Raw genomic sequence first — 18,221 nt, 5'->3', positions numbered from 1 at the left:
TATATATATATATATATATATATATATATATATATATATATATATATATATATTCTCTCCGTGTAGTCGATACGAATATTCAAAGATGTTGCTCGGCACCCACGCCGATAGTGCGAGGAAAGACTCGAGGAACGACGACGCGTCCGGTCGAATGCGCGCATCGCACAACTACGATCGACTATTCGTATAGCCTCATCGTGGCCTGAATAGCTCTCCACAGTAAACACAGCTTAGAATGGCACCCCCGATACTCTAACATTAGACTAAAGTTAAGTCATGCGCATTGGCACGCGCTATTTGGTACTTGTATTACCTTATTCCTCTTTTTTGGTTTCCGTATAAATACTTTATCCCTAAAGTTGCGATTAGTTTAGCGCTCGACTGCTGGTGACGCCTCGATGCCTCGATTTATTCGTAGGTAATGGGTGCTCGGAAGCGTCAGCTTGAGTGTCCTCGCCACCCGCGCTCGTCCGATATTCGAGGATTGGAGAGACTGGACTGATACAAGATCACTTCGAGCTTTATCGCGTTCGCTATCAGCGTCACACACTTGTGACGCACCGATCTCTCACGGGAGACCAGCGTTCGCACACGCGTGACAGCGATAATCTTCCCCTCTATGTCTACATAAACAAATTATGTTTGCTTTATATGATTGTGTAAGAAAAAATTCAGAGTGGTCTGTGTGAAGGGTTTCTCGAACGGATCCCCTTGATAGCGAATATGTTATTGATAATTTGCGGATCGCTGTCACTCGATGCTCGTCTCGAGAGTATCGGTCTACTTCGTCGCATCGGTACGAATTACGGCGGTTCATGGTCCACGAGTGACACCGATAATACAAAATACTCGATACCCGCGTTGAAACTGTACTCTGAACTAGTACAGTCTAGGTCACATATTAACACATGCGCTTCGGGAAACGAGATGCCTCGTTAGTGAATGAAAATCACCCAAAGCCATCTAATGTATTAATAGTCGTTACTTGAAACTTATCTCTTGTGAAGTGCTAATTAATAACATATTAATAATCGTTACTTGAAATTTATTCCACTGAGATACTCGAATTTATTTAGAGTTACATTTGAGCTTTTTATTTAGATTGTATAATATGTGTGACATTTATATTTGTAATCGCGATTCAGCCGAGGAACTCACATCTAATTCTGAATTGAAATGAATATCTCATCTGAGGTAAATTTCAAGTAACGACTATTAATACTTAGATTTGGATACTGAGTTAAATGTGAGTTTTTCAATTAAATCGCGAAGTACAATGTGATGTATATCGTGTATAATTCAACTGAAAAACTCTCTCTCTCAGACTTAATTCTAAATTCAGATCTGAATACCTCACGTGAGAGACAAATTTCAAACAACTATTCCCGACTTGGCTTAGTCTGTCAATGCTTAATTCTCTCATAATTCCTTAGATCCGAATTATATAAATTTCAATTTCAATTTGTGTTGCTGCGTCTGCAGACGCATCATCAAATTCTTGTGATATTAGCCGTATCATAATCATAATTACATAGTAGAAGCATAAAAGTAATAGCTATATATATATATATATATATATATATATATATATATATATATATATATATATGTATATATATATATATATAGCTCTATATTATATATACATATTTTAAAACTGTCATATATATATAAATATTAAAATTAATACTATTAATACGGGCCTAGAAGACGTCCAGGCAAACGCCCGAGAAGTCGAGACGTTCTCTTCACGTTCGTGTCGTTCGAGTATCGTTCACGTCGACCACGCTCTTCCTCGAGCACCGGACGAGCGCGAGTATCGACGCTTGATCAGTTCGAGCATCTCGAATTCAAAGATGCCCGTTCGCTCTCATTATACTACGTGCCGAGTCACGTTCGCGCTTCCACCCAGTCTTTCGTCGGGCGATCTACCGTCGACTCGTCGTCCACCTCTACCGAGGACACGACGGCTGCCCTCGTCCTCAGGGTCGTCACTGTCGGGCGACAAAACAAGCGATCACGGTCTTAAGACGGTGCGATGGATACGATGACGAAAAGAAACGGACCGACTACTCGCCGGACACGAAACGCGCTGCGAAAAGTCGCGAGAATTACTCTAAGCGGACTGGGACTTCAGAGACAAAGAATAACGCGTGTCGCGTGTGATTCGTCAACGAGCAAGCGCGTGTAGAAGAATGGGCCCGCGAGTCTCGAAGGAGGAAGCAAGGTGGACAAGAGCCTCTCCCTTTCTTTTTTGACATTCGAAAGGTCATTCTACCCGCGACTGTCTCGACTTCATCCTTTCGGGTCTCTTTGCGTCTTTGTGATCGAGATGCGTCTTCAGAAGATCTTCCAACACTCTCTGTCCTCCTGGCGATCCAGCAGATACACGTTGTCGCGCGTTTATTCTTCTACACACGCCTATCTTCGTCGCTTTCATTTTCTTACTGTCTTCCTCTTTCTTCCTCCGCGTTAAGCAATAGCATCGCGTCTCGTAGCATTCAACGGTGCGGCGTGACGACGATGCGTCACCGGCCGTTTCCTGCCCGTGTATCTCCCCCATTTAGTCCCGTAATAAAATATAACTTATGCCGAGATAGCCGAGTACATTACGATTGTGCGCAACGAGATTTACGCCCGTCCCGGAACGCGTTACACGTGCTGGTAACACGCGCCTAATATGAGGTCCCATAGTGTGCATTCTTCCTCGTAGTGCTACTTCCCCCGTCAGCTCCTTCTCTCCCCCCTCCCCTTGCCCCGTCTCGTACCCTCCCTACGTCACGTCGAACTTAACAACTTCGGTATTGTCGATACACCCCATATGAATAAAAAACGAAAGGGAAGAAAACGAAGCGCTTAGAAAAATACACTCTCGGTATTCTCTCCCGCGAGTCTCGCGAGTGGCGCTTGCGCGTGTGCAGGATGACCCAGGAATCACCTGTGTACGTATGTGTGTATGTGTGTAGGTGGCGAATCCTCTTTCGATCGGCTTCGGGAGCGACAGCTTGTATACCGTGCGTATACTCGTCCGATTTACGCGAAATATCCGCGTGAAATCTCCCCCGGCCGTAACGACGCGTCAGGTCTCCCTCTGTGCTCGCGATTCCACGTAAACAAGGGCCTCAGCCCGTATCAATAGTCATTACTTGAGACTTGCTTCTCGTGTGATGCTTAGATCTCAGTTTAGAGTTAAGCGTGAGTTGTTTTCCAGTTGACTCACGATTACAAATGCAATGTCATGTATATCATACGACTGAACTGAACAACTCAGATCTGACTCTGTAATTCAAACTCACGTATGTCATGTGGGATAAGTGACTATTAATGCGGGCCTAAGACCCTTTCTCTATTTTTCTAACGTCTCACCGGGAAATCCTGCGAAGCACGATCGGGTGGCTCGAGGAAGCTGCGAGGATTTCAGGTCGAGAAAGAGGATTTCAGGTCCCGCATTTTTCCCGGATTCGTGTAGGTACTTGATGAGGTGAAGATATCATTGTACACATGACACTCTGATACGGTCATTAACGAAGGAAATGGGTATCTCTCTATCTCTCTATCTCCCTCTCCTCCTCACGGTGAAATAATTATACATGTGTGCGGGTAAGTATGTGCGTATAGATCGACACTTGTAGCTACAATGTTCCTGTGCCTTATGGATATCTCGTGTGTGCATGGTGGTCATTACGTTAACGATGGCAATTACACCGTAGGGATAAAGTGAATTGAAGGATAAAAAGTAAGAAATTAGAGAAATCTAACGTTACGTAGTAAGCAATATCAACCGAGCTCGCTAGGACGTTAGGAAGTTCGTCGCGTAGCGTTTCAGCTGCTCAATATTTATCAAAATGCAAGTCTGGAAAATTCTGGGCGCTCTCGAGAGGTACCATCGTCTCGCGTCCGATCGTGTGCGGATGTGTGTATGTGTGTTATGTATGTATGTGTGGGTGGGTGGGTGAACGGCTAGGTGTGTCCGTATGTGTGTGGATGGGTGGATATGCTTCAATAAAAATAGAAGAAATAAGAGAATATGTGAGCGTGTGTGCGTGTACGGAACTCTGAGTGCGCTTAGTAATCTGTGCGCGACGCTGACGAAAATTATGGGTACGGTCTCGACTTTTGTGCGCGTGGCGCGCACACGCAATGGCTAGAGTGCCGTGGAATGCTCGAGTGGTTCTTCTCGCGAAACGAGAACGAAGCCGACGATCGCGGTGCGAAAATGCCGGAGTCTCGGATATTCCTTACACGCCGACGGGCTAACGAGGACGCGACGATCGTTCGATTATTTCACGTCGCGTTGCTCGAACTGCAACGAGCGACATCGCATTCCCTCTTTCGATCGAAGAGTTCGCGATCTCGTTTCCGCGCGGGATTGTCGCGTTTTCATCGTCGTCGTCGTCGTTGATGAAAATGGCATGGCCCGGCGATCCGATCGCTTCGATCTCGTTTCCCGCGAAAACGTCCGCTTCATCCGAGGACCGGAAACGACGACAGCCCGTCATCTCGTTCTCCCTAAAGCACGCGTTCCCTCCGCGATCGATCGTTCCTCCTCGCTGCTCTCGTGGATGAGGCGCATACTATTTCGCCGAACGACAGAACGCCGCGCGACCAACGTCGGTTTTCAGAACTCGACGATCTAAGATAGGACAAACTAAACACGCTCCGCTACGTTTTTTGATCAGCGTCGATAACGAAAGGGGTTGTTTCTTCTTCTTTTCCTTCTGTCTATCTCTCCCTCTCGAGCTGGAATGGAACCGCAACGAGCCTCGAACCCGCTGAAGAATGTCGTATGGCCAGCCATGTCGTGGTAACGCTTTCCTCCTCTTGCGCTTAATGTAGAATACAGAATTAGCCTAATAGAGACCGCAGCCGCGCAGATTATTGGCTATGATGACATCTGTGACTGCGTCGAACACAAATTGAATGTTGTTCGTATCAGTGGCACAGGTCATGTGGCAGTAGATCTCCTTCGTGGTCGATTTGTTCTTCGCTTCGAACTGGGCTTGGATATATGCAGCCGCTTCGCTGTATTCCTGCGCACCTAGTGATAGAGAGAGAGAGGCAAATTTTTTATGACGCTCACGTTAATCGGAGTCAGGGCTTTCGCGCGTGCGAATTGCCGTAATCATAGACATAAGACGTAAACTTTAGCCGAAGGACCGATCAGGATTTTGCTATAGTTTTGTGTATTCTAGAAGAAGATAGAACTACCGGTAAATCTATCTGGTCGTATGCAAAAATAATTAGGATCCATCTGATTGATAATCCTATACCGAAGTAAAGCGAATTAAATAAAGAAGATAGCGCAATGCGCAAGCGCGCGCGCGCTTTCTCAACAAGACTCACCGTTGTACTCAGGGAAACAGATTGTGAGAGGAGACTTGCGAATTTTCTCCTCGAAGAGATCCTTCTTGTTCAGGAAAAGGATAATGGAGGTGTCGGTAAACCACTTGTTGTTGCAAATCGAGTCGAATAGCTTTAAGCTCTCCTGCATTCGGTTCTGCAAAACGTCGAAAGAGCGACATCGTAACGTCATTGGTTATATACACATGCACGGAGAGAATATTATAGATTTTTCTCGTACACGAAATTTCTGTCAACTTTACCGTATTTTGTAGTAGTGAGTGTTCCTAGAAACAGATTGCCAGTAGAGTTTACCTTGCTAAGTAAATTTCAGTTTAGCGAATATTTGAATAGTAACAATTTAAATCTAACAAATTAATATGGCAAATCTGTTAATAATATATACACTTAGAAATACTAAAGTATAAGTCAAGTAATATGTGATAAACGAAAGGACAATAAATCGAAACGGAACATCGATATATTCCTCTGGCTACAAAACTCTGCAGCAAGCTCTGCTATAACATTCTCTCCGTGTGCAACAAGTTCCGTGTGCATGCGCTGTTTTTGATCACCGATCGTTTGTGCAAAACGTGGCCTCTTTTTCCGGCAGCGATATGCATATTTCATTAGGCGCAAAAAATTAACAAGCCAAGAAAGAATACGCCAGCCGATATGTATGTTCATGTGTAAACGCCACAACTAACGCGCGAGTGATTCGAGCTGACATTTTACAAAGTTCGCTTTTTCAAGCGCTCCTTTTTGCGCTCAGAATGAGTTTTATTAACGGCGAATGCGCGCGCGGGTCACGAGCAAGTCACGCTCGCGAGATCACGAGATCGGGATAATGACGGCGCCTCGATGACAGCTCACGTTCGTACGCACGATGACGACGGGCGCACGCGAACAGAGGAGAGTTCAACGAAACCTTCCCACGTGCGGCGACCTCGACAATTGATCCCTTAATTCGCCGCAGCTTTCGTTACGTGTGCTCGTCGTCGCATTCCTAATTCAAACGTGATACCCGACTGGCGAGGAACGCGCCGTACGTTCACCCCTTTATCAGTCGCGCCTCTAACGCGGCTTATCCGACTTTCTCAATATAACGTGCGTAGATACACGACGCGTCGGCAATTGCATAGAACGCGAGAGCGAGAGAAGAAGAAACTCTGATATATTTGGGAAGCAATCGGGCAAAGAGCCAATAAGAGTCAGCTATTCAACTTGTTAAATCGTTGATCAAATTATGTAATCTTTGGTTCTTATTCTGAACTTTGTTTCATCGATGAAAGTGCCTCCGAATATGACTTGTAAGCCCTCTAATTGGCTTTCAGTCACATTCAGAGACACTTTTATCAATAAAAGTTATCAGTAAAAGAGAGTTCGGAACAAAGGCTTTTGTCTATAGATTTTTAAACGCGTCTTGAAGTATTTGATTGCTTGCGGGTACCTGCAATATACTCTAAGTATTTTGGTTATCTAAGAAAACGGTTGTGTTGTGTTTTGTTGCGCTACAATGACCGTGCGCAAGCTCTTATTGGCTCTTTATGCAATTACTTTTAAATGGATATCAATAGAGCCTTAAGTTATTTATTGTATTCGCTCGAGTTGCTCACCGTCGTCTCGTCCTCGTGCAACACCTGATCGTATTCGGACATCGCCACGCAGAAGATGATTGCGGTTACGTCCTCGAAGCAGTGTATCCATTTTTTACGCTCGCTTCTCTGACCGCCCACGTCGAACAATCTGAAAAGAAGAGAGAGAAGATGAATATCGCGGATTACCGTTTCGTGACTTTCGAACTGTATTTTTCAATTCCAGTAGTTAATCATGAGTCTTCCCCTCAAGTGTGGACTCGTAAAAAGTGAAAGTGCTTTCGCACGTTCTTAAATTGAAAAATTTCCACTTTTCACGGGCTCACACTTGGCGATAAGATTCAATTACCGATACAATGTCGAGAAGTAATCGCGACAAACGAGATTCCGGCACTCGGGTTTAAAAGCGTGTTAAACGTGTCGGTTCCGAGCTGAGAAGCAAGTCCAGGCCGATTTAACGAGCATGTAATTATCTCGACACGCGTCCCGACAACCGCTAATGACGCTAATTTCGATTCGACGCGAACGGAAAGAAGCGTCGGCCGGGTGCGCGACTCTCGTCGTCCCCGACTCCGTTCCGAGCGAGAACGCTCGAATTATCGCCGGTAATGACTCACACGGCGGCCATTCATAACAAGGTAGCCCTCGCCGCATCTCCGGGAGGCCGCGTCGCGAGATTACAGAAATGAATCGGCATAATGAGGCGAAAACGAGACGATTGATATCGCCCGTTTATTGCGCCTATTATTGCAGACTCGCCTTCGCGATTCATCGCAGCCTCTCGGTTTCCGTTATATTCCAATCGATTCGGTTAATATTTAACTTTGTTTCAAATTACAAATCAAACGAGGTTCGCTTTTAGACTCACTTGAAGTTTAGGTTTTTGAACGAGAAGTGCACTTCCACGATTCCCGTCGTTTTCACTCGAGTCCTAAGGATGTCTTGCTCCGTTGGCTGATATTCCTTGGCTCCTAATCGATCCAAGTCGTCCAAGAAGCTGCCAAAAACGACAAATTTGTAAGAAAAAGAAAACTTTGTCGCAAAACACGTAATAGAGGATTAGTGACTGATTTAGATCCGTTTGGGCTTTTGGGGTACGTAAAGAAAGACTGTGATTGGTCTGTGTCAAATAGATTTTACTCTGTCACGTGTACTTATATTTTTGGTATTCAAATATTTCGACAAACGATGTCGGTTGAATTGATTATCTCGAATATTCCCTTCTTCGTGGAAGAAATATTTTACAACTGTAAATTTCTTTCTTTTTTTTCATATAAACTCTTTTCAATTTTATCACGTTTCGTACACTGTTAAATATTGGAGGATCAAGTTTAAACCAATTTCTTGAGTTAAATAATATTTAGTTATTTTTAACTATCATGTGTGTCAAAATATACTATTTCAACACAGAACATGTATTTAAAAAAACAACCACATTTAATCAACCCATTTAAAACAATATTGTCATTTTTTACTAAAACAAAAGTTACATTAATGTGCACATAATAAAAAATAAATTAAATTTTAGTCAAATTTAATACATTTCTTAAGTTAAATTATTTAACTCCATTACATTAGTTAAATTAACGACATATTTAGTAGGAGCAATGGCGACTTATAGGAATGGTTAAAAATAACTCAAATTGAGTATAATTTGACACTACGGATTTAACAGTGTAGTAATGTAGAAACAGACTGTCGATAGAATCTATCTCGCCAAGGAACATAGATTTTTTAATAGTTAATTTTATTTCCTCAAAATGTAAGTGACACGTATGAAAACGATGCGATACGGTAACAAATTAAGAGAGAATGTCGGTATAGTTTGCAAAATTCTATGGTAATGTTTGATACAAAATACCGCCCGTGTTGTGGAGGATTCTTTTACCATTTATCATTTTCGAGGCGATATTACGGTAATTCGTGCGTAAATTTTGTTTGCTCGGTTATTTTCCTTGTTACACGATACATCCAAATTCGATCTCGAGCTATGGGAACGTTAGCCGGGCGAGACAGCGGGAGGAAGCTAAGGGCGCGGCTCGCAACAAGTAGGTAGCTGGGAGCGGGTGGATACAATAAATGGCGTTACTGTAATCGGGTCTTCGTAAACAGCCGTGCGAACCGGCTGCCAGCCAGCCACCGAGGAAATACTTCCAACATGCGCGATAGAGACGCGCTCGAGAGAAGTTCCTTGCCGATTATCCGCGAAACGAGCGTCGCAATCGACAATACTCGTAATTCAACGCCGAAAGCGGCATGAGAGACAATCGAGCTCTCGACTTGGCAGGAAGAAAAAATATTTTCTTGAATGGCGATTCAGCGCAACACAATACTCCGAATGTAAGAATGCACGGATCGATAGATAGCGAGATGACAATTCACGATCTTGTTTTACGTTTTCAAATAATGTAGCGTCGCTTTTATTGACGGACTGAGAGCTGAGGTGCTCTTCTCAGTGTGGGTGAAATGCATGTGTGCCAAGTGCGCAGCATTGTTGAATCTTGAGCGATATGTTTTTCTAACTGAAAGCAGTTCGCCTCGATTCTTACTTGAATAGCTTCTTTGTATGTTGTATTGTTAAGTTCTGCTGAGGAAGATCGAAACAGAAACGCACTCGCATACCGGCGACTGTACTTATTGAATTCCCGAATAATTTTCAAGTGTGAGATGTTAGGAAGAACCACACAACACCATCTTTCTGGGTCAGCGGGTGCTCGCGGCGTTTAAGAGTTACAAAGTTGAGGAATGTCGGTGATCTCTCTTAACTTTTGTTGTGAAATATTAGACACTTGCAAAAGTTCGTATGATATTAAAGTCATTTTTACTTATTAATAACAATGAGATGACATATAATATTTTAATCAAAGTATTGCCCGTGTTACTACCAATAACCTCGCTATCTTTCGGGCAATAGTTTGATCTCGCGCCGATAAAATGATTCATCTTTTGTGGCAGTCCACTCATCAACACATTTTCGCATTTCCTCAGCATTTCGGGGCCGTGTATCAGATAAACCGTGTTGCATCGATCTAAATAGATGAAAATCAGATGGAGCGATATTTGCGCTGAGTGAACGGCAGGACTTCCTAATCTAACTCAAACAACTCTTTAGTCGCAATAGCAACATGCATTCTAGTGTTGTCGTAAAGCAGAATGACTTTGCATCGATTCGCGGCTATTTGAAGGCATTTTGCTTGCTTCAAACGCCACAATTGACTATAGCGATCTTCTGTGGCTATTTGACCCGGTGGTAATAGCTCATAGTAAAGCACTCCTTGGTTTTCATTAGATACATAGGAAAGCCTTATGATCGTGGATATTATGTTTTGTTATGGATGTCGATGATTTGCCGGGATCAAACCATGATCTTCTGCGTTCAGCATTGTCAAAATAGATTCACTTTTCATCACCTGTAATTATTCGCCACAAAAAACTTTCTTGTGCTTGGTAAGCAATGAAAGACAGATGATAAGCCGATTCACAAACGCACTTGCAGAGGGTCCATAGGGAAGCTATCTTCTTTCCTTTAGAATCTTTCCTATTGTTTTCAAATGACGGGAGTTAATTCATTAACTCTAAGCTACCTTACAAGCTTTTTCGATATTTGAGCCAAGTTTTCGTTAAGCGATACTTTCAATTCGTTATCCTTCATCTCTTTTGAACAACCAGAACGTGGCTTGTCGTTAACATCGTAATCACTATTTCTAAATCTTTTAAACCATTTCTCACAGACAACAGCGGACAGAATATTCTCTCTCACAAATCAGTCTTAGTTCTTGCAGCAGTTTCATCTCTATTAATGTGGTAAAATATGTAGTGGCGAAGATGAACTTTATCTAATTCCATTTTCAATCGCGTTAAATGTGATGTTTTATTTGAAACTATGAATTGTCAATTATCAATTCTGACCAGTATGGCCAAAAAGTATTTAAAAATCTAAAAGAAAATTTAAAAGAAATTACTAAGTCGCTGCTATAGCCATCTATTTGTAACTTTACAAACTTCCCCAAGCACCTAATAAAAAAGGAACGGAATAATAAAAAGAATAGTTGAAAGCTGACAACGAAGAGAAGAAAAAAAATAGAACAAGAAGACAGAGAAGGGAGCAACGTAAAAAAGACATTAAATATGAGAAATTGTAGAGAACGGAAGAATCCGGGGCACGAAGAAATGAAAGAGAGAGAGAGAGAGAGAGAGAGAGAGAGAGAGAGAGAACGCGTGGAGAACGAAAAAAAGAAGAAGAAATTGGAGCACATAACGCCATGAAGAGGACATTTCAGGACACGCTAAACTCGAGACGAGCGTACGCGAGTCCTGATAACGCTTCCCTGAGGAGGGGGAGAAAGGTTAGATTTTTCTGGCGAGGAGGAAAAAGGGTGGGAGGCGGGGGCGAGGAGGGGAAGGACGCGGAGGAAAGAAGAGCGAATAAACCGACGAGAAAGTCGGATAGAAGGTATACGCCGGAACCGCACGGTCGGCCATGTTGGCGGCATGCCACGTGACACGGGCGTGGCGTGACGTCATCGACGATCAATAATGACGAAGAGGAAAGGAGAGGGAGAGACGCGAAGAAGGTGGCAGAGAGAAAGAGAGAGGTCGTCGCGAGTTCTCGTACATTTCGACTATCGAAGTCCACCACCGTCACCACCGCCACAACTATCGCGCCACAACCATCACCATCACCATCACCATCACCGTCACCACACCACCACCGCCCACCGCCACTGCCGTCGCTACTATCCACCTTCACCGTTCCTCTTTCTCGATCTCATCTCCCGCCGAACCTGTCACATCTCCCCGACGTTCATCCTCCGCGACTTCTTCAGGAAATTCACGTTACCTTCTTCCGGTTCGCTCGTGAGATTGAGTCTCTCTCTCTCTCTCTCTCTCTCTTTCTCTTTCTTTCTTTCTCTCTCTCTCGCAAACGTCTCGGCGACGTTTTACACACGAAACTCTGCAAGCTACCCTCGCGTGAAAACCACCCTCGTTTTCTCGCGTTCATTTTTTCGGTAGGCGGATGTCGGAAGAGCAACTATGATCATGACTTTAATGACGAGTTTCTTTGATCAAATCTAGGGGCGGGAGGGGGAGAAGCTATAAGTCCTCCTTTAAACAAAAAAGTGCCAAAACAACGATAAATTAAGAGTTATAAATCAGAAATATGACACAAACCAATTTTCCATGATTTCTAACGATGGTCAACTAGGCTCGCGTCATAGCTGGAGATTTGTCTCACATATAAGATACTCAGATCTATATTAATAGTTATCACCTGAAACCTGTCTCATGTAAAGTACTCAAATTTTTATTCAGAATTAGATCCAAGTTTTCCAGTGGAATTGTAAAAGAGATATATATGTGAAATTTATAATCGCGATTTAACCAGAAAACTCTCATCTAACTTTGAATTCAAATCTAAGTATCTCATTTGGAATTTTAAGTAATAACTATTAAAAATACAGAATTTTCATTCAGAGTTGGATCTGAATTTTGTTCTATCGAATCATATCATACACGTAATTATATCATTATATCTGTAATCGCGATTCTACTTAAAAATTCACATCCATAAGAATGTTAATTCATGTTAATAGTCATTACTTGATTACTTTTCAAGTGAGATATTCAGATTTCAATTTTGAATTGTTCGGTTGATTCGCGATTATAGATATAATGCCACACTCATACAATTCGGCTGCGAAACTCAGAGCTAAATTAAAAGTAAGTATAGTACGTGAAACATAGTAAGTTTCAAGCAACGATTATTAATACGAGTTCCAGCATACTGTTTGTATTTTGTTTAGACACAAAAGACAATCACTTTTCCCGGAAAAAAATCCCGAAGGGAAGCAGCTAAAACGCGAATCTCTTCAGCAATTATGACGTAAAACTCCAAAAGTTCAACGATATATATACATGTACGCGAACCATCGCTTTGATAAGCCGTGAAATACAAGGCGGCGCCACGGTTTCTTTGTGTACATTTGATCTATTAATACTCGGCAAGGCCGTTTTTGTTTTATACACGGATAACGTGGGTGGTGTAGTTAGGCGTCTGTTGTTCCGCGGCTGTCGTAAACGTATTCCCGTGCGTCAAGGAGGTCGTGAAACGTCGGCGACGGCGCGCACAGAACCGCGCTAATAATTTCCACGAATTATCGAAAATTGAATTCACACGTTGATGTGTACCTTCACGTTTCACGACCTCGTCGAACGCGTGCCGTCCGCACCCCGTTCCGTTTATCGAAGAGACCTCGGCTTTCGTTCTACAGGATTATTACAGGACCGCGGGTTGGGCTTTCCAGTGAATGATATATCAGGCCAGAGAAAGAGATGTGTGTATGTGTGTGTGTGTATGTGTTCACTTGCGTGTGCAATAGTATACTGCACGATAGCGACGGTATCGTGCTGGCCGGTGCGAAACCGCAGTGCGGTTTATTAAAGCAAAGGACGGCGCCAGAGACGGCGCGTGAGTCGCGGCTGAAAAAGAAAAAAGGAAAGAAAAAAGGAAAGAAAAGAAAGAAAGGAAGGAAGGAAGGAAGGAAAGAAAGAAGGAGGGAAGGAAGAAAGCAAGCAAGCAAGACGATCGCTTTCATACGGCAGCTATTGCGTGCAAGCCGGTTTCCGTCAGTTATGGAAGGCAAACACGTATGTACGCGCCAGTTGGAGCCGCTATATCAGCCGGCTGGACCTCACAACGACGAGTCGCGACAGCGGGTGGCACATATACCGCCGGCGAAATTGCGCGCGCGAGCCGGCGATTTAATCCTCGGCGAGCAACTTGTATTTATGTTACGACGTTTGCGATTTCGCCCTCCGCGTGTTCAGCAAGACGGCCTCGCCAAGAAGAAAGCGACCCTCGCCCGCATTTTCGGCAAATGCGGAGTGTCTTCCTCGATCTATCGAACGGCCACATGCTCAAGAAAATGCTCCTGCAGCAAAAATTATCTAGATACGAGAAATTAGCTCAGATAAATGGCCAGCAAACACTGCGATATCGTGTGTTTGCTGGGGATATGTTTTCTATTCAATCAGTATAGATAGTATAGATAACAGAGACAATATTGATATTTATAAATCAGCGACGAGAGATAATCGAATTGATATTTGAAATTGTGTGTGCGGATTGTATAATTCTTACATTCACCTAAATTTGCTTGCAGATATAGGTAGAACTAAGGAGCATGACAAATTTTGGGAACAATTCTTAATAGCAAATTTTTTTTATGAACAATGTTTCAATAACAGATTTCACTTCCTAAAATATAACCAGCGCGCAAAATAATCAATTACGACGAACTGCTGACCTACTCCTCGGTTACAAAACTCTATAGCAATCTTTACTATTAAAATTCTCTCTTCGTTACACGCAACGCGCGAGTGCTCGCGAATTTTCGCGACCCGCCCCGCCGAATACCGCACGAAAAAGAGAATTCAGTTGGATCAACCAAATTGCCGGCGTAATACAAATGAATCGCAACATTCCGGCCGAAGTCGTCGGAATTCTACTCGAGAGTTAACAAGATTTCTGATTAACTCGAGCGGAATTCTGGTAACTGCCACCGGAGAACTTTCTGGCTCGTTTGTACTTCATCAGAAATTTCGTTAATCCAACTACAAACGTTTTTTTTCCCCCCGCGAATCATTCCTACACTTTATGTACGAGCGGAGGACAGACACCGAGATCATTATTATACATGCTCAAAGTATCTTCTAATAAGAGAAGAAAGAGTGCACGTTTAGCGGAGGTAATTGATGAAAGTATTGGAAAACGGGACTACTGCCCCTCCTTTCCCTCCCTCTCCCACGAGATACACACAAAAGCGCTACTATAAAATCAATATCCAGCGAAGGGGCAGCGCGCGGAAATATGCCTGCGAAACGTATCGAGCAGTGGCGGAGGAGGTGAAGGGGGAACAGAAAGAGAAAGAGGGTCGGGGAAGGGGAGAAGGGGCGACAGGTCTCGCGTTCAGGATGAGGTTCTCGTTGGTGCCTCCGCCCTTTCGCGGGCGAATTCTCAGAAGTGAAATTTAAGTCCGGACACCATCTCCTCTTGCTGTCATGACGCGTGACACGACTCACGGCAACTAATCCCGGTGCAAATTTACCGGGTCGAAATTAGAATCGCGTGTTAATGGAAAATTTTAATCAAGTTCTCGCGGAGCGCGCTTTCGCTCGCGCGAAATATCCAATCTCTCCCCCGAAACAATCTCCCGCTTGGACAACAGCTTTCGATATATCCCTCTCCTCCCACTCGTGTCGCAAATGCCGCTTCACTCTTCGAAATCGAGTCCAGCTGATCTAATTCGGCGAGTTGTCGCCGCGCGCCCCGAAACACGTCCTCTTGCGATTCTCTTCGCGTCGTCTGTTCACCGAGAAGAGAACACCTTGAACATCATCTGCGGGGAATATAAAGTTTATTTCTGTGCGAATCGACTTTATATCTCTCCCGTAGATAGGTGTTTGAGTGTTTCCTTCGCGTTGTGGCGCGTTGGCGCGCTTGCGGACAATTCTGCCGTTCGCATTCCGCGAAGATAATCGTTCCCATTGTTTAATGTCACTTACTATTTCGCGGAGTCGTTCAACTGATACTCGTTGCTTCTGCCGAAGCACTCCTGCACCCCGTTGTCGGCCCACAGCCTCTTCATGGCGACCAGCAATTCTTCACTAAAGGGCTCCGTGTCTTCCATTCTTTGGATTACGTCGAACACCATTTTCGCATCCGTCTGGAAGCACAAACAAGCGTGATTCAGTCCTCTTTCTTCAATGTTCTCCTCGCGTTGTTCCGGAGTCGCGGTGTTAAATATTGCACTAATTGCTTATATATAGGTATATGCGAACAAATAAATAAATATTATTTTGTAACTTGCGTGAAAAGACACTCGACGAGACGGCACTGGGCGTGACGTCGAATAAAATCGTTTATCGATACAAATGAATTGCGTAAATCGACGCACACGCGATCTTGGTATGGTGTTTGTAGTATTATACATCGTACTCACACACACACACACACACACAAATATTAAGGAGAGGTAGTCAATAATTATTCATGCGATCTTGGAGCAAGCATCCGGCAAGTTAGATAGCCTTACACGATCGCTTTGGACGGCTAATCAAGCAGGCAACACGTTGTGATTCGCCGTTGAATGCTTCATTCATTAGATAATCATCAGCCTGCAGTAAACTACACTCTAGATTGTATGTCACGTCTCGCGCGCTAATGCAGTCGATACGCGATATTCGAATGGCACAAACACGCGGGAGAAAGAAGTCTACCGAATTCGATTTTGCGCATAACACTTCTTTGAAGTCGTGCGAGTTGTCGGCATACGCGACATGCAAAATTGTTGCGAAGAAGGAGAATTCTGATAAGAGACGAATGATCAATCTCTGCACATTTGCACGTCGATTTACGCTGCAGACTTAAACGTTAAATCTTCGTCGCGTCGATTCAACGGGAAATTAAAGAGAAAAAAAGTTCTTCCCAAACTGGAAAAATTGCTGACAGAATAAATCGCGTCAGGCGCGATCGCGAAATATCGGTCAATCAGACTGCGAAGCAAGAGAGTTTCTTCCTTTTTGCAACTCGCGCGCGTACTCCGCGCATACGCGTATACATTACCTCTCGCTCGTTGGTTGAAAAACTAATGCCCAGATTAGGCATCGCTCTGAGAATAGCGACTAGAGATTGTATCGTGTTGCTGTATACAACCGGTCTGTACTGCTTGAAGTCTTCCGGCGTGAAGCCGCTCTCGTGAATAATTCTGAAAGCAAAATCGGTCTGATGTTAGTCGTCTGGCGAGCAAAGGTTACTAGGCAAAATATCTTTTTTAGCAGGCATTCAGATGGATTAACCTCGAGATAACATATATAATAGATAAATAGATGATCACGCCGTCATTTGTGAGTGGAAAATACGAAACTGTCACGGGAAAAAATTCTTAGCTGCGGCAGCGAGAATCTGTAAATAGGATGAATTCTTAGGTCCGATTTTTTCACTCTCTTATAAGCTAACTAAGTAAGCTAACTAACAATTAAATCATATGTCTGTCTTTGTTCTTAAAGCTTCAAATTAGGTAAACAGACGTATGATTTAACTAGTAGTTAATTAGCTTGCTACATAAAGTTGAAAAAATCAGTCCTTGTAATTAGCCTTTGTAATTAGCTAATTTGGAAATATTGATTCTGAGACATTGAGACACGACCAAAAAACCAGGATCTTTTCATTGGTTATAAAATACCTTGTAATCAATTTACGTTCCTTCTTGGTTATTATAGGTTATAATATAGATATATTTTAACATATTAATTTTTTTAAGTAATTAGATTGAATAAATTAGATACAAGAGAGAGAGAGAAAGAGAGAATACGTAAGTAAAACGTTTGTTCATTATCAGGTCAACATTGAACAATCAATAGAACATAGCTTTCTATTATTTTTTGATATAAATCATTAGTCTCAGAAATTAGACTAATAAAATTTCTTTATTAAAATCATAAAACGCGCGATCATTAACAAAACAATAGCAAGAAAAAATCAATATAAAATTGACGTCCCTACACGGAGAAAAATAATTTTGCTCTTTTAGCAAAATCGTCATTGCTACTGCATATTCGTAATGACATCAAAAAAATTTAGTTGACGCAACTAATTTTACAAATTATTCGTTATCAGAGCAGAAGTAGTTTCGTTGTCAAGATAGAAAAAATTTGTTAAGTGTATTTATCCTAAGAATCACGTTAATTTGCTATTGATGCAAAATAATGTATCTTTAGCAAATTTATTTGCTATCGGAGCAAAACTACAACTGCTTATATAAATTTATCATCGTTCTTATAGCAAATTAATTTGTAGATTCAGCAAATTATATCCAGCAAATAGTGATTAGTACTCTTAACAAATCTTTTTGCTGTCCATACAATAACGAAAAGATTTTGCTAGACCAGCAGAAAATTTACTGGGCCAGCAAATTATTTTTCTCCGTGTAAGATACGTTTCTGTAAAGAATGAAAAATCGGAATGCTCCGGAAAATTCAGAACAGTTATACATTTTCATAGTAATGTAACATGACCTAAAAGTGACATAAACACCTAAAAGTGTAACTACCATAAGTGTATATTCAGCTATGAAGTCGATGTAATAGTAAAAGTTTCGTCTGAATCTCACTCGAGACGAGAAAAAATTTACTCGAAGCTTGAAAAAAATACTGCCACTCGAAGCCGTGAAGACTGAGTGATTCCCTTCGAACTTAGAATAGAGTCTGACTGCATACAAGTAAACG

General features: G+C 42.7%; 1 protein-coding gene across 1 annotated transcript in view; it reads right to left on the bottom strand.

Annotated features, from left to right (window-relative positions):
- Positions 1-17: 17 nt before the first annotated feature.
- LOC116844586 (guanine nucleotide-binding protein G(o) subunit alpha) overlaps positions 18-18,221 on the bottom strand; it is a 47,136-nt gene continuing 28,932 nt past the window's right edge. Inside the window, exons 4-9 of the mRNA XM_032816336.1 lie at positions 16,561-16,702; positions 15,501-15,661; positions 7,804-7,932; positions 6,957-7,086; positions 5,344-5,497; positions 18-5,038 (exon numbers count right to left, since the gene is read on the bottom strand). Coding sequence (XP_032672227.1) covers positions 4,851-5,038; positions 5,344-5,497; positions 6,957-7,086; positions 7,804-7,932; positions 15,501-15,661; positions 16,561-16,702 — 904 coding nt within the window. The 3' untranslated portion in view covers positions 18-4,850. The remainder of the gene's footprint in view (positions 5,039-5,343; positions 5,498-6,956; positions 7,087-7,803; positions 7,933-15,500; positions 15,662-16,560; positions 16,703-18,221) is intronic.

Source organism: Odontomachus brunneus, unplaced genomic scaffold (assembly GCF_010583005.1).
Source record: "Odontomachus brunneus isolate Ranch 3 - 2012 unplaced genomic scaffold, Obru_v1 Obru_scaffold_042, whole genome shotgun sequence".
NCBI lineage: Eukaryota > Metazoa > Arthropoda > Insecta > Hymenoptera > Formicidae > Odontomachus > Odontomachus brunneus.
Note: the sequence above shows the minus strand (reverse complement) of the source record. Positions and strands in the feature narration are given on the sequence as shown.